The sequence below is a fragment of the Diceros bicornis genome, chromosome 20 (genome assembly GCF_020826845.1).
Source record: "Diceros bicornis minor isolate mBicDic1 chromosome 20, mDicBic1.mat.cur, whole genome shotgun sequence".
In the NCBI taxonomy this organism is placed as follows: Eukaryota; Metazoa; Chordata; class Mammalia; order Perissodactyla; family Rhinocerotidae; genus Diceros; species Diceros bicornis.
The window spans coordinates 12,356,132-12,377,221 of NC_080759.1; the positions used below are offsets into that span (position 1 = coordinate 12,356,132).

Genomic DNA, 21,090 nt, shown 5'->3' on the forward strand with positions numbered 1-21,090 from the left:
CCTTTGTCTGCTGAAGCATGAAGCAAGACTTTCCCAGAATGAACTGTGATGACATTTCTTTTGGAAAGATTACATCTAACTAGATCATCTAAAGTTGCTTCACATTATCACATCAGATCTACAATGGTGCTATACAATAGCCTAATACTAAAATTTAGAGAATAATTTAAAGCCACTCTGAGTCTGAATAGACTTGGTAGCTTAAAACATATTTCATCCTCAGAAAACAAAAGATTGAATCTATGAATATAAAAACAGTTGATAAGGCCTGTATCATGGAGGGAACATTTGCCGAGTGATTTTGCATTATGGTGCATGCTGTGGCCTAAAATAATCTGAGCAGTTTCCTCATTATTCAGTGATGGTGCAGTACTCAAACAGATGCAGCCATTTGAGTTCAAATTTCAGATACTAAGAAAACAGGACTTATGGTGGAAAATGTTCATGAGAGTCACCCAGTTTGAAAAATACAGCAATCTCCTTTAAATCTTGTTCCCCATGTAGTTACTCCCAGATGAGGGGTAAAGGGGTCCTGATTCCTGACTGCGTGCTGACTGACAGGAGCTACCTCAACTCTCCCCTCTTGCTGTGCACACAGAGAAGGTTTCTCTAATGTCCGTGGGTGAGCTCCCCACAGCTACACTCTGAGAATTATGAATTCTGGGGCTTTCAGCCATCTGCTGTGGTCAAGGGAACTGACCCAGTGTGATGGTTAATTTAATGTGTCAACTTGACTGGGCCACAGGGTGCCCAGATATCTGGGTAAACACTATTTCTGGATGTGTTTGTGAAGGTGTTTCTGGAAGAGATTAGCATATGAATTTGTGGTATGAGTAAAGCAGATGGCCCTCCCCAATGTGGGTGGGCATCTTCCAATGTGTTGAGGGCCCGAAAAGAACAAAAAGGGGAAGGAAGATTGAATTCTCTCTCTCTGCCTGACAGCTTGAGCTGGGACATCAGTCTCCTCCTGCCCTCAGACTGGGACATACACCACCGGCTCGCCTGGTTCTCAGGCCTTTAGACTCTGACTGAACTATACCACCTGCTTTCCTGGGTCTTCAGCTTGAAGACAGAAAATTGTGGGACTACTTAGCTTCCATAATTGCATGAGCCAATTCCTCATTTTACACACACACACATACACGCACCCCCACACATACCCTATTGGTTCTGATTCTCTGGAGAACCCTTACTAACACACTCAGTTCGGGAGAGAACTTCCATTCACCTCTTAGTAGGGTATTTCTCTCTTCCATGGAGGGGATAGCTGTACTCATAATTATACATCCCCAAATCACAACCACAGAAAGATTTTGCTCATTTATATTTGCCTCATATAGCTCATTTGGGGGTGAAGACTCTGTTGTTGTCCTCAGAGGGAAGGTCTTTCTACACCAGCCATGATTTTTGAGTAGGACCCAGATGAGGATTATCATGAAACCAAAACAAATAGATTTTCATAAAAGTTAATAAAGTGCTAGTAAGAACAAGAACAAGAGTCTTAAGGTGATTTATCCTTGACTCACTTTCCCATTATTCATTTCTTACCCCACCTGCTTCTTGTTACAGCAGAACAGGACAGACAGGATTGGAATTTAAAAAAAAAAATAATTCCCCTTCAAACAGAAATAATGACATAAAACCCAAAATGTTTGCAGTGTATAATTCAAGAAACATGAATTATACATGATTACACACCAGGGATAATTTTAGGAATTTCTATTTTCTACCTAAATTTTTCCTACATCAGAAATATTTTGGTGAGGATGAGGAAGAATGGTTTATTCTTTAATTCTAAGACAAATAGGAATTTTCACAGTAATGGAATAACAGGAATATGACATTGAAGATGAAAAATCAGAAATTATCTGCTTACTGATAATGAATATTAGAGAGAGAAAAAAAATCAGCTTCACATAATTCCTCAACTCAGTGAATGGATGGCAAGAATGGAAATAAGGATTCCAAGTCAAATTGGAATGCTTCAAAATTAGACCCACTAAGGGAATAAAAGAGTCTAAAACTCAGAGCCTGAAGCTCTAACAAGCTGTCATGCTGGCTGAAAACTGGAAATCCTATGAGAGGGCCAATTTAGATCATTACTGTTATGATTTTAAACTCCATTTGCTGAGAGAGCAGGAGATCTTGTGGGATTACTGACAAGGGAATTGGGTATTTTAAGAAGTGCTGTTTTGAGATTGGTCTGGTAATCTCTTTCCAATCTCACTCTTTGTGAGTTCTTCCCATCTTTTCACCCAGCTTCAGTATAACTTTCTTGAGTGTTCCCACCACCCCAGTGGGAAGCTGTCTCTCTTTCGAGCCCCTCCAGCACTTGGTACCATTCTTCACTCTCACCTCCATTTCTCTTTTCACCCCTGTACTCATTGACGTCCTGGAGTAGAGCTGGGTGGCCAATGTCACTGTGGAAATGGGGTGTCCCACTCTTCCTCAAATGTCCTCTGCTAGGAAGAAACAGGTCAGTTCTTGAAACCCAGAATTCAGCCTACTCAGACCTGGGTCAAAGTCTGATGTGACATTGTCACTTTTAGGACTCGCGTAGGCAAACAAACAAGAAAAACGGTGCCCAAGGATGGCGCAATTTGAGTAGACATAGTATGGAGGAGGAAAGTCTGAAAAATTCAGAGCCCAGAGAGAAGTGCTGAGGCCTCATGAATGCAGAGCCAAGATCAGTTCACGTTCCACTGGCAGCTCTGGTAAAGCCATAATTTTGTTATTTTTTCCTGCCTGCCTGTTTTCCTCTTCTTACTAGCTTAGGAAAACTTAAAAACCCTCAAATCAGCTGTGTGCTGGCTGAAGAGGTGCTTGTCCTGAAGTGTGGCCAGGGGAGGAGAGAGACTGAGTGGAAATAATAGTTTGTGGCAGTGAAAGGGGAGGAAAGCAGGTAGGCTAATCTTGGGCCACTCCAAGAAAGAGGCTGTCTAGGGAAACAGCCCGCATAGTGTCAAGAATAAAGACTCTGGCACCAGACAGACCAGTGTTCAAACCCCGGGCTCACCAAGTATCTTGACCAAATATCTCAACTTTCTGAACCTAAGTTTACTACAAATTGAAGATTTAAAAAAACACCTAGCAATCTGGGTGCTCTGGAAATCTTCCAGGCATGCCTCATCTAGAATCAAGGGAGAGCCCTGGAGCCTCATTTGCTTTGGATGGGACCACCATTTTGGAACCATAAAGGAGAAGTCAAAAGAATCACAAAGACCGTAGTCCTGACATGCTCAAACTGATGAAATACTCCCAGTTTCCCCCCACCTACTTAGTTGGCTCTACGATTAGGCCCCTGTAGGCTAGTCTCTGTTACTGACAGGTAAATGTATCTCCTAGTCAACATGGCAGCCTTTAAAAACGTTATCTCACTGGGTTCTAAGCAAATGTCATTTCAGATGAAGTCACTTAATCATGAAGTAATATGTGTAAAGGGTAACAACACATAGTTGGTTCTCGGCACATTTAAACTCCTATTTCTGTTTCACGTTGGTTCAAGGCAAACAGTGTCCCCTAAGGTTTACTCATGGCAGGAGGCCTAAGGTCACACAAATAAAAGAGAAAGGACATTGCTACTTGCTCTCCAAAGCTGAGTCCAAATAGCATCATCCTCTCTATGAAGTCTTCTTTCCTGGCTACACCTACTCAAGCAGAGCTGATTGCTGCTTCCTTTATGCCTCCACTCTATTATCTACATATTTCTATTGTAGCATTGATCACTCTGTTTTGCAATGATTTGTTTACATGTCTGTCTCTACACAGATGATAGGCAGTAAGCTCCTCAAGCGCAGGGGTTGTGTTTTATGTATCTTTATACCTCCAGAGTCTAGCACAGTGTCTGGCCCATAGTAGGTGTTCAATGTTTAATGGAGAAACGAACAAACAAACCAAGAAGAAAATGGGCAGAAAGGAGAGGTAGATGCTGACATCCTTCCACTTCTTTCTCCCCACTGCAGGACCCTTTCCTCACTTCTCACATCCAAGCTCCCTACTCTTCCTCTCTCCCCAGTCCTGGGCCTCAGGAAGCATCACTTTGGCTTATAGATTGGGAAATTTTTCTCCTCGTTAGACAGCTAGTATGGAGAGAGATGTATAGAAATCAGATCATGAAACTTGTAGCCAGGAAAGCCACATGACATGGTCCTGGCCAACGAGATGTTCATGGGAGTTTCTGTGAGGTTTCTGAGAAAGTCCTTTAAAAAGGGACGCATTTAATGTCTTATATCTTTGCCTTTTGCTCTCTGTCCTTCCTACTTGCTGGGAACACGGACACAATTTCTAGAACTGAAGCAGCAATCTTGGGACCTAAAGGAAAAGGCGTGGAGTACTACAGAAATCTCTGTCTCGATACCTTTAAACCATGAACCAATGCTTGCAATCCTCTACCCATGGGTTTTTAATTATGTGAGAAAAATAAACTCTTATGTGTTTAAGTCACTGAAACCCGGCCTATGTTACTCGCAGCTGAAGAAAATTCCAAGCTGATAATCTGGTCTTCTTTCTTTTCCTCAGATATGCCACGGTCGGTTCGTCTTAGGACCTTTACACTTGCTATTCTCTCTGCCTAAAACGTGTTTCTCTGATCGTCACATGACTGGTTCCTTCTCAAAGTCAGATGTCAAGTTAGAATGTCACCTTCTTAGAGCCTTTCTGAATATGCTATCTGAAAATAACCACCCACAGTGCACCCATCATTCTTTAATATCATCCTATTTTATTTTCTTCACTGCATTTATCACTATCTGAAATATAGAGAGCTTTCAAAAGCTCTCCCTTTCTCTTGTTTCTTTTTGTTTTAGTCCATTCAGGTGCTATAAAAAAATACCACAGAGTGGGTGCCTTATAAACAACAGAAATTTATTGCTCACAGTTCTGGAGGCTGGGAAGTCCAAGATTAAGGCACCAGTGTGGTTGCGTTTGGTGAGGGCCCTCTTCCTGGTTCATAGCTAGTGCCTTCTTGCTGTGTCCTCACATGGTGGAAGAGGCCAGAGATCTTTCTGTAGCCTCTTTTATAAGGCACTAGTCCCATTCAGGAGGACTCCACCCTCATGGCTTAAGCATCTCCTAAAGGACCCACCTACCGATACCATCACACGAGGCATTAGGATTTCAACATATGAATTTTGCAGGGACACAAACATTCAGACCACAGCACTTCTTGATCACCCCCACCATGAATGCAGGGACCTTCTCTATTTTGTTCAGAACTGCTGTATCTCCAGCACCAAGAAAAGCGTGTGGCATATGGTAGGTGCTCTATGAATAGGTTCCCAGAAAGGGAATGACTTCCAGAGTTGGAAATGAGTGTATTTCCCCATAGGAAATGCTGTCATATATGTTGAATAGGTTTATAATTTAGAGAATTATGGGGTAAATACCGTTTATGACCTAACTCCTATATATAACAATGTTTATACGAGATAATGAGTTTCAAGTTCAATTTCTCTTAGTGAGCTCATTATAATCTCGATCATAGACTATCTTGCAGCTTATCCCCATACCCAGAAAACCCTGCCTCCCTACTTTTTATTCCTAATAGCTCATCGGATTTTAACTCGTTGATAAAATCTTTTCTTTGATTTATCAAAGGAAGTTTAAAATTTTCTTTTTAAAAGAGTCCTACTCAATCTTAGGTAGATTTTTTTTTTAATTGATTTCTTGAGTGCCACTACTTATGCTCCTTCCAGGCCCTATCCCATTTCACATCCTGTCTTGTGAAAATTATACTCGAGCCCTTTCAAAGGCACTTTGCCTAACTTCCTGCCCTCCCAAGTGGTTCCTGAACCGCTTATCTTTTCCATGGGTCTATTTAAAAGCAGCAAAATCTTCTGAATCATTTTGGGACACTGCCTTTTGTTCTGGTTTTCAGTGTGAGGAGCATGGCAGACAATGATGAGTCTGTAAGGGAGACCCTGACATTCAGGACAGTAAATTATTTCTTTTAATAGCTAAAGAGTATGCCTTTACATACAGAAGCCATATATGTGGGCGAGTAGGATAGAGCCATCCTGTTAAACACACACTGAAGGAATAAAAAACAGACCAATTAGAGTAAGTAAGGAGTTTGCAAGTTAAATGGTAAAAGATAAGTCCAGAAGTACAGGCTGGGGACTGTGACAGAGATTTTAGTTGTTTCTCAATATCCATTCTCTCCCTTTTCCTTGGTAATAAAGGTGGAGATTAAGGAACCAGATATTTTGGTTCTTTAGGTCTGAGGGCACCCCAGGTGATTCTGAGACAGACAACATCTCTCTCCATACTAGCTGTCTGGTGGGGACAAAAATTTCCCAATCTATAAGCCAAAGTGATGCTTCCTGAGGCCCAGGACTGGGGACAGAGGAAGAGTAGGGAGCTTGGATGTGAGAAGTGAGGAAAGGATCCTGCAGTGCAGAGAAAAAAGTAGAAGGATGTCAGGATCTACCTCTCCTTTTATTTAAGGCAGCAATGAGAAAAAAATGCATTTCCCAGTCTCCCTTGTAGTTAGGTGACCGTGTGAAATAGTTCTGGAAGAAGTTTTGTCTGGGTCTGCTTAAAGAGAGCTGACCCAGCTGGGAAGTGTGGCCTCTGCCCTTCCTCTTTTCTTCTAGTCTGGAACTTGGACTGATGGCTGGAGCTCCTGTAGTACCTTCTGTTGTAAATTGAGGCTGAGGATGGAAGCTGTAAACTAAGAATGGGCGACAGAACAATGATTTCATGAAGCCACTACACCAGTTCGGAGTTGCCCATTCTAGGGCTGCTTTTCTGTGAGAGAATAAACCCTAGGGTCCTTAAGCAACTGCTACTTTGAATTTTTTGTTAAATTAGCCAAATGTAATCCATTTTGATACAGATGCTCACTTGGGGATCTTTAAAATATATCCCAGTGCCCAGGATGCATCTTACATTATTTAAATCAGAAACTCTAGGGATGGAATTCAAGCATCAGCAATTTTTTTAAGTTCCCCAAGTGGTTCTAGTGTGTAGCCCAAGTTGAGAATTGCTGCTTCAGACCAACAGGCCTCATATTTAGCATGTTCAAGAATCTCCTGGGGGATGGGGTGGTGCTTGTTAAAAATTTGGGTTTCCAGGCCTCACTCCCCAGAGATTTTGGTTATTTAGGTCTAAGGGCACGCCAGGTGATTCTGAGACAGGCAACCCAGGGATCACATTTGAAGAAACACTGCTTTAGGCAATGGAGAGTCTTTGGAAGTTTTAAAGCAAAGAAATGGTGAGATCAGAGGAGAGTTTTAGGAAGATTAGTCTGGATCTAGCAAATAAATTGAAAAGAAGAGGTGAGAGATTGAAGGTAAAGAGACCAACTGGGAGGCATTACAGTAGTTGATGGCCTGAGGGGACATGATTCTGAACTAAGAGGATGGCCAGAGAAAAAAGGAGAGAAATAGAAAACTGAAATAGATAAAAACACCTCAGGACTTGGTGACCAACAGAACAGGGATGAAGTGGACTTCAAGATATTCATTCTTAACGACTGAAGAATACATTAGGAGTCTGACTTCTGGGTTATTATGTATTTCCCCCATTTGCTTGAACTCAGCTAAATTGATGTAGATTATTAGTTTACTATGTATCCACATCTGCAAATGTTAAATTGATTTTTGTTAACTTGATTGTATCTAGAGTTTCCCATTAGACGGGAAACCTTTATTTGCTCAATCAGCTCTTCTATTTAAAGGCTCAGACACTTTATCCTAACGACAATCTATTTCACAAATATAGAAATATATATATTTCACAAATATATATATATATGAGCTTAGTTTATATATATAAATATATGTTTATAGACAAGTAATATACATATGTGTCTATATATGTAGATAGACAAGCAATTAAATGTTTCTCGTGAAGTTTTACTTTCTTTTAAGTCGTGTCCTATAGAGCAGAGGGAATAAATTATCTGAGTGACAGTGTAGTTGCTGCTCTGGAGCTGTGCTTTATGTAGATATCTTTTTGGAGGAGACACCACTGAACTCTCAAGGCCTAAGGGTTTACAGAAGGGTTTTAAAAGGTGATCTCAAAGGTAAATGGTTACTTATTCAATATAAAGCCAGCAAGCAGGCAGATGTTGGGGGGACATTTTATCAAATAACCTCAATTAAACGCAACCACATTACGGGTAATTCTGAAATACACACTGCCCACCAGCTCCTTGTAATAACGAACGCCGATAGAAATCGATCTTAGGTAATGCTCCTCAAGTCCTCTGTTATTTAAAAACCAGCATATTGGTTTTATAGTTACAAACCAGAAAAAAAATAACAATCAAGTGTGATAGAAATATCATAAATTGTAAGCTACTCGAATTTCTCAATACTTACTAAAACCTGTGTCAAGACACAGTTTCTTTTAAGACTAGATTTTTAAACACCAAGTAAACTTAATAATCAAACAAGACACACACACCCTCACCGAGCTTGCCACTCATGAATGAAACATAGCCTTGCTCTCTTGTACTTCACAGTATAAATAATAAAGGGACGATGAATTTTCATCAAGTTTGTTTTAGATTTAATTTTGTCTCTAATTGGAATATCTATTAAGAAGGCTCTAACAAGGTGAAAGTCATTAGATCTGTTCAAGACATGGAAAGGCTACACTTCAACAGGCAATGGGAGAGCACTTCTCTTGACTCCGCGGCACATTTGGTTTCGTTGCTAATGATAGCCCACTGCTTTAATCTGGAGTGAGTCGGTACTTCGTCCCTTGCTCCAGAGTATGCTTATGGTCCTTAAGCCACAGTATGAGCACCACTGGGGGACGCCTCACCTGCTCAGCTCTCCCATGCACACCAGAGAAAGCGAACACACTGTATGTGGGCTGTCAGGTGCCTCTCCGACTCCCCCCAGTACTCTCTCCTGCAGTTGGAGTTTTGTTCCACCTTCAGATGGTAGTCATTAAATTGATTAGAGCAAAGTGCTAACCACACTGGGGATTCAGTACCTTTGTGAACACATCCATTTCATACAGAAAGCATTCTATTCCATGATCACCAACCCCATTCCTAATATGAGCTACAATCTTGCAAATAATAAAACACTGGGTACTGGGAAGTCTTTGTGTGAAAGTGTTGAGGGAGTCTGTGGCTAGTTCTGGGCAAAACTCCATCCCCACTGGGCAAAACAATCCCAAGTGTACCTTCTACTGCAGGTGGGTAAAGGGAATTTGCTATGGGTTGAATTGTGTCTCCCTCACCCCTCAGACTTATACTGTGAAGCATTAACCCCTAGTACCTTAGAATGTGGCCTTATTTGGAGATAGGGTTTGCAGGTATAATCAGTTAAGTTAGCATGAGGTCGTACTGGAGTAGGGTGGGCCCCTACTCCGATATGACTGGTGTCCTTATAAAAAGTAGCAGTTTGGACACAGACACACACATAGGGAGAAGGACATGTGAAGACAAAGGCAGAGATGCTTCAACAAGCCAAAGAAACCAAAGATTGCCAGTAAACCACCAGAAGCTAGGGAAGAGGAGCAGATTCTTCCTCCCAGCCTCAGAAGCAACCAACCCCGCCCACACCTTGATCTTGGACTTGTAGACTTCAGAACTGTGAGACAAGACATTTTGTTGTTTAAGCCACCCGGTGTGTGGTACTTTATGACGGCAGCCCTAGCTAACTAATACAGAATTGTCCTCCCATCATTATCTCTGGCGGATAGCATATTCTTTTGGAGTAGATATAACTTGCCTTTCACTATTTGACCAGTGAGAATTAAAAGTTTAACAGCAAAAGCACCTGTGATAGGAAGGGAACATAAAGGACAGAGTGGGTGGTTTGGCAGGCCTGCCAACCAGGCCTCCTTCACTAACACCAAAGGCCTCCTCTGTCATGTGGATCAAAGAAAGCTGAGGGAGCTGCCTCCGCGGGCACCAAGCACTTCTGCACTCCACCACCCCACGTAACTGCTGCCGGCTCTCCTGACCTGTGGAAAGGAAGCATAAACGACCAGCCTGCAGTTCTCTATCCCCCTCTCCTTGCTCTCCCAACTTCCTCACAAACAGCAGGGAATGGACAAGAACAAGCTAGAGGTGGGACTGGGAAAAATAGAACAGAAAAGTCAAAAGGGAATCAAACGAAACTAAAATAGGCTAAAAAAAAACCAGAAGAAAGAACATGAGGAGAGATGTAATGAGAAAAGGAGAGAAATATAGGCATGGCTGATCAGGAAAATAATTGCTGGAGGGAAAAACCTGAAATCTGTGGATATGGATCTCTAGGATATGCATTATATTGTTCCAGAAATCCATTAGGAAATTAAGAGTCTTCTTGTGGTCATGGTGTGTTCATAGCTCAACAAATTATTTCTGGAATTCAATCATCAAACTTCCTGCAGAGCGCTTATTTTCATAGCTCAGTTCTATAAACAAAGTCTATGTGATTCTACGTGAATTGACATAGAACTCTGGAATGATGAAGGCAGTAGACTCAGAACTCATTCAGTTCAACCTTCTCATTGACATGTACAGAGAATTTAACAGACTTAGCCAATGTCACACAGCCTATACCAGAACTAGGCCAAAAGATTTTGTAAATATTATATGATTTATGAAGAATCTAGGCCGATTTATACAAAGAAAATATTTCAAACTACTTTTGAGCCCTCACATCTCCATATCATTTTTAAGGTACTCAAGAAGAGGCCTTTTGATAGCCATCTGGGAAACTTCAAGCTAGAAAATTCCTCAAAACATAACGTAAGAAACCAAGGTAAACAAAAATTTATTCCAGCCAAAATATTTATTTGAAAAATATTTGATGGATTAATTTTTTATATAAATGTATCTGGACAACCTGAATTTTAAATATCTTATTAATAATTACACTAACACTAAACTGCACTTAATAGCATTTATTATACTAGGCAGGCTTCTAAGTGCTGGATGTATATTCACTGACTCAGTCCTCACAATAACAAATGATTTGGTCTCGTTATTTATTAAGCCCATTTTGCTGATTAGGAAGCTGAGGCAGAGAGAGACAATGCCCTTATCCAAGGACACACTGTTTGTGAGTGGTAGTGCTGAGATTTGAACACTGGCAGTCTGGCTTCAAAGTCTGTGTACTTAACCACTGCACCAGACTGCTGCTTACCACTCTGTGGAGCAATTTGCATATCAATACACGTGTATCCCCAGTAAGTGGTAAAAGCCAGGATTTTATCCAAGTCTAATCTGATTTAGAGTCAACGCTCTTTCCCGTCACACCATACTGCCTCTCACATTATCATACTTAAACTTCACTTTGACTTTCTTGAGCAGCCCCTGACAGAGGTAGTGATGTGAAGATCCCATCCAACACAGACACCACAGAAGCAGTATAGGAAAGGGAATCCTACCCACCAGCCATAGCATGAACTCTGGGGTTTGCTGGAGGATACTGGCTCCATTAGGTCACACCTAGCTTGTGTGCTGTCCTCTTTTCTCTTCATTATCAGGAGGTGGTGTGGTTGATGGAACAGGCACTAACCAGGGAGCGAGAGACCTGGGTTCCCGTCTTAGAGCAGTCTGGGACTGGCAAAGTGCCATCGACAGGCAGGGCACTGTGCTCCCTGCTTCACGTATGTGGCTCCCTTAATCCCCTCAACTACCCCATGAGTGAGCACGACAAGAAGTTTACAGATGAGGGAACTGAGATTCAGAGAGTTAAATAATTCCATCAAGGTCACAAAAAAGGGTATTCATCCCAGGTCTGCCTGACCGCAAAATCTTCACATATACCGACCAAGTTGCCTCTAAAGTCACTTTAAATCCTCTGAATCTCAGATTCCTCAAATATAAAATAAGGAAATTGTGCCAAATCAGTACTTTCTGTGCTGTGGAGCCCTAGGGGTTCTTCAAAGGTGTCTTAGAAGTCATTTTGGGAAGGAAGTCCAAGGAGACAGGGCCCAGACAGCTGCTACCTCTGTGAACACACACACACACACACACACACGTCAAACAGCACAGAGCAATGGCACTTGACCTGTCTTGTAAATCTGGCTTTCCACATTTAGACTGAAGGGGGGATTTAGCTGCTAAAACAAGTTTGGGGACCACACTATAAGTGACTTTTAAGGCCCCTCTTAGCTTTAATACCCAGGAAGGGATCAGCGTTGGAAAGGTACAATAACGATGGTAAATCAAGCCTGGCACAGGAGACTTCGGATTCATCTGGCTAGCTCTGCCCAGAAAACATTCGATGCCTTTGAAGAAAACGCTGCGCCTGAGCTTCTGCTGATCTAAACACAATTTGAGAAAGTGTCTCAGTTGTGTCCGTGAAGATGGCCTTCTTACCCAGGGCCAGCCAGTGAGAAACAGTCTGAGTTTTCTTCTCTTCTGATCACCATTCCTTGAGGGTTTCAACTGATCCGGGATGAAAGGGATGTAGCATTTGTGGCTTAATTCTAACTCATTGGTTTTTCTCTTCCTCTCTGTTTATCTTGCCTCATCCTCTTTTCACCCCATCCACCTTCAATCCTGTCTCCCTCCTCTGGCCCCAATGCCAGGTGGTAGACAGTAAAGGAGTGGTCTATGTTGGTAAGAAATGAGAGAATTCATTTACTCCTTCAAGTCCTGCCTTTCCCCCACCTGTATTCCTACACAGAGCAAAACATTGGTGCTTGGATGCTAGCCGTCAGGCAGGCATTTTGGTGAATGTGTGGAGAGCCAAGTTTTATTTTTCCCCCATTTCTATAGCTCATACCCCCTCTATTCTACAAATGTGGAAAGAATAAAGACAACGAAAGGCAACTGTTAATCATGGTGACAGGGATCATATCTTTTTAAAAAACACTTATTGAGGTACAGTTTACATACCTTAAAATTCACATATTTTAAGTGTGCAATTCAATGATTTTTAGTAAATGTACAGTTGTACAACCATCACCCCAATTCAATTTTGGGACACTTCCATCACCCCTAAAAGCTCCCCCAAGCTCATTTGCAGTCATGCGCTGTTCCCACTGCAGCCTTAGGCAACCATTGATCTACTTTCTGCTTTTTATAGATTTTTTTTTTCTGAGCATATATACAAAATCATATAATATATGGTATTTTGTGACTGGCTGCTTTCATTTAGCACTCTCTTTGTGAAGTTCACCCATATGTTAGCATGTCTCAGTACTTCGTTCCTTTTTATATAACACCTTTTTGAATGGCAGAGTTACATAGAAGAAAGATCGTGGATTTCAGAAGCTTGCAAACTCGGGGCTGATCCAAGTTGTACCAGCTCTTAGGTGTGTGACTTTGGGCAAGTTCCCCAACCACACTGAGACCCATTTGTGGAATAAGGATAATAATCCCTCTCTCAGAGGATTATTCTATGAATTAGCTGGATTGTGTCAGTAAATAATGGGCACTCAAGAGATCCAATCTTTCCCTCTACACATTCCCCAAGACCCTTTGCTTTTCTTACCTCTGCTTCAAATTTTAAAATAAATCCTACAGCCTCCCTACCAGCCTTCACATCAGGCTTGAAATGAGAGCCCACGTAGCTAGCAATATCAGGAACGGAATTCCGCCAAGGGGAATCACATCCTTCATTAACGGAGCCCAGATGGCGAGGAGCTAAAGGGATTTCCTTCAATTATGTTGCTGTCATCTTTTAGAAAGAAAGTTAAACTGTATTTAATTATTATTTCAAGGAGGGAAATCCTTCAAATTCTATGCTAAAACATTTTAGCGTAGTTGGTTTTACCTTTGAAAGGCTCTAAAAACAACATATTTTCCCACTGATTCTTATAAAACGTCCTAAGAAACATCATACAAAATCAATTAACATCAATCCTCAGATAACATGTAAGCAAGTAGCAAAAGTCTACAAACCTCTGAGTAAATAAAATCCACGTCAAACCTTCGGAACTCAACTTTTAGCCAGTAGTTTCAGGCTCTTTCTTTCCTAGACCTTTAGAAGAACTGAATTTCATGTGTGTAGCAAAACAGACTAAACTGAACTCCTTGTTCATTTCTCCCAGTCCACCTTCTCCGACTAGAACACATCAGCAATTTGAGTCGCGACTTAAAGAGATCCTGGATATTACCCCATCGACATTCCTGGACACAAAGTTTACAAAGATGCTATTTCCTGAGCACAAACTTCTCTGTTCTAAACCTGCTTTTCTTTCTGAATCATTGTTTCACTACAAATTATAACCCACCACTCTTCCCCTTCGTGTTTCTCATTGTTCGTCCTCCCTTCTTGTCTGGGATTTATCACAGCTTCAATTCTTCCCCAGATTCCTGAAACACTGAATTCCCTTCCACCTCCTAGATTAACTCCCAGATTTACTTCCTGTTAAGTACCGTTTAACAGCTAAGATAGAAAAGGATAAGGCTTCTCAATACTTCTACTACATAAAACGGTTTTGTGACATTTTTTCTCTATCTCCCACTTGAAGGAAGTAAGCATAGTGTCTCTTTTTTCATGATATAAAAAGCCTGTTGTCAAATGTAAACTAGTTATTATGAGAGGCAACACGTGGCTTTCTAATCTTTATATACCGATAATAGTCACTCTACATATCACTGGCATTAAAGATGGAAAAGAGTGATTCTTTCAAGTAAGTAAATTAGAGGTAATTCCTACAAGTGATCAATCGGCAACATTATCAGCTGAGTCTGACTCACTTGAACTTCTGTGATAAAGCCATACTCATACAGATAAACAGATAAAGGCCATATCCAGATGGAATCAAACACTTTAATTAATATATTTGTGTGAGGATTCTTACGCTCCTTGCTCTAGGTACTTATCTGAAAACAGCAATTGTTAACAAAATCCATGACTAACTTTTCTCCCAATATTGAGAGATCAGGAAGAAGTGGATAGAGTTCCAGGAGAGTTTTCACTCACTGGATTATCACCTAAAGGGGTCTGGGAATCCATAAATGTGATAAAAATAAATAAAAATAATTTGGGAAGGGGCATAAACAGCTTAGGTTTAGTTAGATTTGTGAATTTTTCCAATCTTTAAAAAGCTATTCTTATGTTAAAACTTCCCTTTCGTACACTACAGTGAAGACCATAATTTATATCCAAGACTTTATTTTAGGGATTTTATTTTAAATGGCATCATAGGAATTTGTCTCATGGTATAAATAGTTTAGTAAATCTGGGATTTAGCAAAGATTTTTCTCTCTACTGCACAGGCCTTGTGCAGAAGATGTCTAGCAGGAGATGACAAAATAATCTTGAGGCATGATGATTTAACTTCAGTTTGATGCCCAAACATTCTGCAAAAAATCTTAAGCCCCAAATTCCAATATGCAGCCAGCTTATGGAAAGTATATATTTTTTAAAAATCACTTAATGACCAAAATCTTCAATCTATATACAAAAATCACACAACCTTCCGGTTATTATTTGGCCTGTAGTTTGTTACAGTTGTCTAGAGAATCCTGATCTCAGGGTGATTGGTTAACACCTCAAATCTGCAGAGATCACCTCACCACCATAAATATCTGTCGGCATCCACGCATCAAATAATGCCAAGTGTCCTACCCTGAGATGGCAGCGAGTTTTTGGTGTGCCTGTCGGGCCATTTCACAGCCTTTGGTTCTTGTCTTGTGCATTTCCACCCGGAGTGAGGGGCAGCTGACAGAGACGTCCCCAATAGAAATGACCAACTCTCGGTACAGGGCCACTTGCGTGTTGAACTCTTGGACAAGCTGGAAAAGAAGCGAGTTTCTGTCACTAAGTTTATGTACACTACTTCGGTGTACATAAAGGGGGGCTTTCACCGACCCTGAGCCACCTCCGCAGATCTCCAGCTTAAGAAGCCTACAAATCGTTTAAAGATTAAGACACAAAGATGGCAAGTTCTCTTTGTTCAAGTTGTGTTTATTTTTCAGTGGTCAAGTCTGGTCACGGAAGCTCTATTTCCAGACCTACTTGCCCCCACCCGTTCAGACTCAGTTTCTGAAGAGCAAGAGCGTATTTGGAGAGCTACCATGCCACTCCTTGGTCACTAAAGAGTGAAGCTGGGAACTCTCGCATAGAAGGCTCCCCTCTACTACAGCTAGGATGTGAATTTGAAGCTGCATGGGGATAGAGGCCAAAGGTGGGATGTAATAGGCAAACCCTTTACCTCCTGCGGGCTCCGGAGCCTGAGGGAAGTCTGGTCACAGCTTCTGCGCTGGAACCTTCGTCCCTTCTGCAGCGCCCCGTGCGCTCTGTTTGGGTTTGTTTGCTACTGTGTCCCCACAGAGCAGCACCCCCACCTCTCCATCCCCTCCCTCCCTCGGGAGCAAGTCAGTTCACCGTGTCTTTGGCATCCACCATTCGCCCAGAGGGTAGAGGCACGATCTACAGCCGCTAACCCCAAGACCCTTGCCGTGGCACTTCTTTGCGGGGCCATTACGACCCGGGTGTCACCCGGAATCTGGGGGACTGCAGATTTTAAAATAGTGCATGTGCACGTGATCGGCATGGAGGCGCTGAGGGTGGGGGAGTGGCTGGCACTCAAGCAAACGATTAACATACACGGTTCTCCCACCTCCTCTCCAAAAAAAAAAAAAAAAAGAGGCGTAGTTTTTCACCTACCATCTTGCAGTCGTCCAGGGCTCGTTGGGTTTTGTGGGCGCTCTCGCAGCCGCTGCCCCTGCGCTCCCAATCCCCGCTCTGCAGCGGGGGCTTGCTGATCTGGAAGATCGAAGAGCGGGTGGACCGGCTGGGGCGCTTTTTGCGCCCATTCGGTGCAGAACTCATGCATACACATCCACCAAGCCGAAGCCGCTGGTGCAGTGCGCCCCGGCGCGGGCGGCCCGGTCGTTGCCCTGCGCGCCGCCGCCAAGCAGCAGGAGCCGCGACCCGAGGCGCGGCGCTCACAGGGCTGGGGCTGGCTGCGCGGGTGGGTAACCTTCAGCTTGAAGGAGAGCCGGGGAAGCGCTGGCTGTGCCGTGCAGCATCGCTTCCACTAGCAGCAAGGAAGGGGCTCGGTCAAGTTCTGCTCAGCAGCCTTGCGGGCCCTGTCCCAGGAGCTGGACGCTGGTGCGGGCTCGCACCGCCTTCCCCTCGGCATGGACTGCAAGGCTGGGTGAGAAGGAACGCGCCGCCCGGTGGTTCCGAGTTTCCATTCAGATGGGGGAGCAGCTTTCAAAGCCTGTGCTGCAAGGTGGGGGTGGGGGGGCGAGTCGTTCTTGCCTCAGTGTCTTCCCGCAGCAGCGCTGGTTCGTCTTTCCCCTCCCTCCCCCGTCACCGGGCCTGGAAGGGCTGGCAGTTCCCGAAGCGGGCAATTGGCTCTAATGGGCTGCCTTGATCCCTCGTCTCTCCGGGCTCGTCTGAGGATCCCAGATGAATCCGTGGCGGGACTGGCAGACGCAGGGAATGGGTCCGGCTGACGTTGCTCGCGGCCCCGCACATTGATAGGATGGGAATACTAATGTGATCCGTCCATACAACCCCCTTCCCCCTCCACAGTTTATGCACTTATCCAATCAAATCCCCGGGAACATCAATTGCAATATTACTTCATCTGCTCTATTATTAGAAACGAAAAGTGTCATCAGAGTGGAGCACATTGCCACATGCTGGGACCTAAACATGGATTTCAGATCAACCGGTGTGGGCTTGAGGCCCTCAACATCTGAGACTTGGGCCACAGATTATCAAAGCCCAAACCAAGGAGGAAGTGAGGTGTTTGCTTCAAAAGGAAGATCTCTTAATAACATAACAGAAAAGCTTTGTTTCCTGAGTTTTTTTGGTTGTGTTTTTCGTTTTTGTCTTGGTTCAGTGTGTGCAGGGACAGGGATGGGCAGCCAGTGGGGCAGAATGCACAGAGGCCTTCAGTCAAATTGGTCCCCATCCCATCCCATCCCTCATCCCATTATAGTTAAAACATAGTTTAACTATAAAGTTCCTGGTCTTGCATTCCAGAGTCTCAGGATCCAGCTCTGAGAGTTTCCCCACAGAGACATGAACAAGTTCGAGCCAACAGGCCTCCCTGGGCACTCAAAAGGGTCCAATTCTCCCTTATGGGATATCAGTGACCCAGAGGCCAATGGACAGGACGCCTGCATGAAATGGGGCTGCAGTGAGTTCCTGGGCCATTTAAGCCCACCGTTACGACTGACATCCTAAGATTCTTCTGGGAGAAAGAGAGGTGGAGTGGGCCTTCAACTCCAATGCTCTGAGAAAGCTTGTTCCCATGAATGATTTATTTGGATGGGACCTTATTAAAAAGGTCTGTCATAGCAGAACTAATTATGTGTTGAAAAGCTTAATGGAGAACAACTCAGAGGTTCCTGGTCAATCTCTTAAGGGAATATGGAGAGTGTACAGAGAGGGAGAGCCAGAAATAGCCAGGAGGGCTGACACTCTAAGGAGGGTGTCTGTAGAATTTTTTACCAGACAGGTAAACATAATAGGGTGATGTGGTATAATAAGAAAGATGTCTGGTCTTTGCCCCCAGTTCCTGACACAAAGCTCCTAAAACCCTTGGAATTTCTGAGTGATAAGGGTGACTGGAGCCTCTTGTCACCAGAAAGACCAAGCCTTGATTAGAGGTTTGGAACTTTCAGTCCCATCCTGCAACTTCCGGGGAGGGCGGAGGGGCTGGAGATCGACTTCATCACAAATAGCCAATGATTTAATCAATCACACCTACATAATGAAACCTCCGTGAAAACCCCTAAACAACGGGGTTCAGGGAGCTTCTGGGTTGAATACAGGGAGTTGCTGGGAGGGTGGCATGGCCAGAGAAGGCATAGAAGCTCCACGTCCCCCTGCCATTCCTTGCCCTATGCGTCTCTTCCGTTTGGCTATCTCTGAGTTGTATCCTTTATAGCACGGGTAAGTAAAGCACTTTCCCAAGTTCCGTGAGTCATTCTAGCAAATTATCTAATCTGAGGGGGGCTTATGGGAACCCAAAAATTTGTAGCCTAGTTGCACAGAAGTGCAGATAACCTAGGGACTTGGTACTTGTGACTGGTCTGTGAAGTGAGGGCAGTCTTGTGGGACTGAGCCCTTATACCTGTGGAGTCTGATGCTGACTCTCAGTAGTGAGTGTCAGAATTGAATTGAATTGTAAGATACAATTGGATATTTGGAGAAATGGTGTTGAAAAAGACACATTTGGTTGGGGAGGAAAAAATCCTAACAGGTGAATATCTGAATGGATATTCAGCTGCATTTGCATAGTACTTCACAAAACATTGAGTCAGTTTTCCCTAACTAGAGTAGGGGAGCTCTCTGAGCCCCCACTTCAGACCTTGGTGCTGCTATCCTCCAGGTGTTTAGATGCCAAGACCAGGATGAAAGGCTCTTCTGTTGGCTGAATCTTTCCAAATATAGGAAGATAAAAGAGGGTAATTCTGTGACTGTTTGTCTTTCCCTTAGTCTCAATTTTCTCTCTACTTCCTGTGAGTAGGGAGGAGAGGTTGAGGAACACATCAGGTGATTTGGTGGGATTTGCTCGGGTTTGGTGAGTGGTTGGGATGCTGAAGGGGAAGGTACAGGGGGGCCAAAGGACTTTAGGAAGGATGGATAATACTCATTTGTAAATTAAGGCCAGTGATATAAACCCTTTTGTTACCACTAACTACCTTCCCTCCCAACTACCACCAAACTTACAGAAAACTCTGCTCTAGCCCACGGTTGGTGGTGCTTTGGAGAATTGAGGGAAAAGGGGCTGCATTTTATGTGTGTGGACATAGGCTAGAGAAAACAGGATATTGGAGGTCAGTCTTCTGGAAATCTTTTGCCACCGCTCTGTTATTCCATTTCCTTTCCCTGCAGGGAAATAGTGACTGCCACTAGATTTGAGCATCTCAAATCTCCTCAGTAGTAGGTTTCTACTCCAGCTACAACCATCTGGTTTCTATTCCCCGCTTCTTCTGCCTAGAGACAATCTGAACAAATTAAAAGAAAAACAAGGCAACACAATTGCGCTGCCCTGTTTCTATGCTGCATTTCTTGCAGGAGGTGTGTATGTGTGCGGGGGAAGTAACTGGGTCCAATGCAATGCCACACCTGAAGGACTACAGGTTTGGAAACACGCTGGGGGATTAAGTGCAAATTGTCATTTGTAGGTGCCCCTTGGCCTTCCCTGATACACAGCCCAAGCCATTTTCCTGAGCAGGGAGAAAAATAGCATCAATCCCAGAGCTGTCTCTTCCAGGGACAAATGCTGGAATCAGAATAGCAGCAGGCAGGCTTCGTTCTCTCGCCTTCCCCCACATTCAAAACAGCGTGAATTTACATTCCTGGGGCTCTCTGACTGCCAAATAGAAGGGTAAAGTTCAGTTGGAAATCCCAAAAACAAGGGCACATTTTCTGGTTATCCAGGCCCAATTTTGGCACAACGTTGATAATGGGTCCTCTACAGGTGTATGGCTTTGATCCAAGTCACATCCTAGATTCACTCCAGTATAAGATGCACCTTGCATTTCATATTGTCTCTACAGTAATTTTAGAGAGTTCATTTTGGTTTGGAATTTTTTAAAAATGAATATTAGTTTAGAGTGAATCTGAGCAACTGGTAAGTTTCTTTAAATTGGTGCTATAAGGAACCACAGCGGGACTCAGAGATGCACGTCTCAAACTGGGCTGGCCTCTCATGAAAGGAGATACTGGGAGGCAGGGTTCACGTGGGAATATAGTTCCAGGAGGAGCAAAAATGATAAAGGACCTTGTCTGTGTGGGTCTGTGACAGAGGCAAAAAAAAAAATACATTAAATGCTGAGTTCTGAGAAGTTGGGGGCAATCTGAAGGGAATGATCAAGTTATCTTCTGTTAGTGTCAAAAGAAATTAAGTTATTACGAAGAATTTAGTGAATAACTATCTAATAAATGGTTTATTTCCAATAAAAACAGAAGGAAGTACAATATGTTGGGAACACGTTAATTTCACAAATATTTTTGTGCTTTTATTAAATGCAATTACAGGTTTTGTTCGTCCTAAAACTTATATAGTTTGGGAGCCCTTTAAGAAAAAGAATCCAAAAATTTAAATATAAAGTTAGATATTTGGTTTTAGAAGGAGCCAATGAAGTGAGGTTCCCTGAAGATTAGGTTTTTTTACCTTCATGGTAAATTTCCACATTTGGCGCCTATTGATGCATAGTGGGCATCTGGTATTTTGCCTCCTCCATTTTTATTGTCCCTTTTCTAA

The 21,090-nt window shown here is 43.0% G+C and overlaps 1 protein-coding gene across 2 annotated transcripts in view; it reads right to left on the reverse strand.

The window, feature by feature from the left end:
• The window catches only part of RGS7BP (regulator of G protein signaling 7 binding protein), a 141,744-nt gene extending 124,458 nt beyond the window's left edge, over positions 1-17,286 (reverse strand). For both annotated transcript variants that reach the window (XM_058564002.1, XM_058564001.1), the window contains exons 1-2: positions 16,524-17,286; positions 15,483-15,649 (exon numbers count right to left, since the gene is read on the reverse strand). In XM_058564002.1, the coding sequence (XP_058419985.1) occupies positions 15,483-15,649; positions 16,524-16,688 (332 nt within the window). In that variant the 5' untranslated portion in view covers positions 16,689-17,286. The remainder of the gene's footprint in view (positions 1-15,482; positions 15,650-16,523) is intronic.
• Between the last annotated feature and the right edge of the window lie 3,804 nt (positions 17,287-21,090).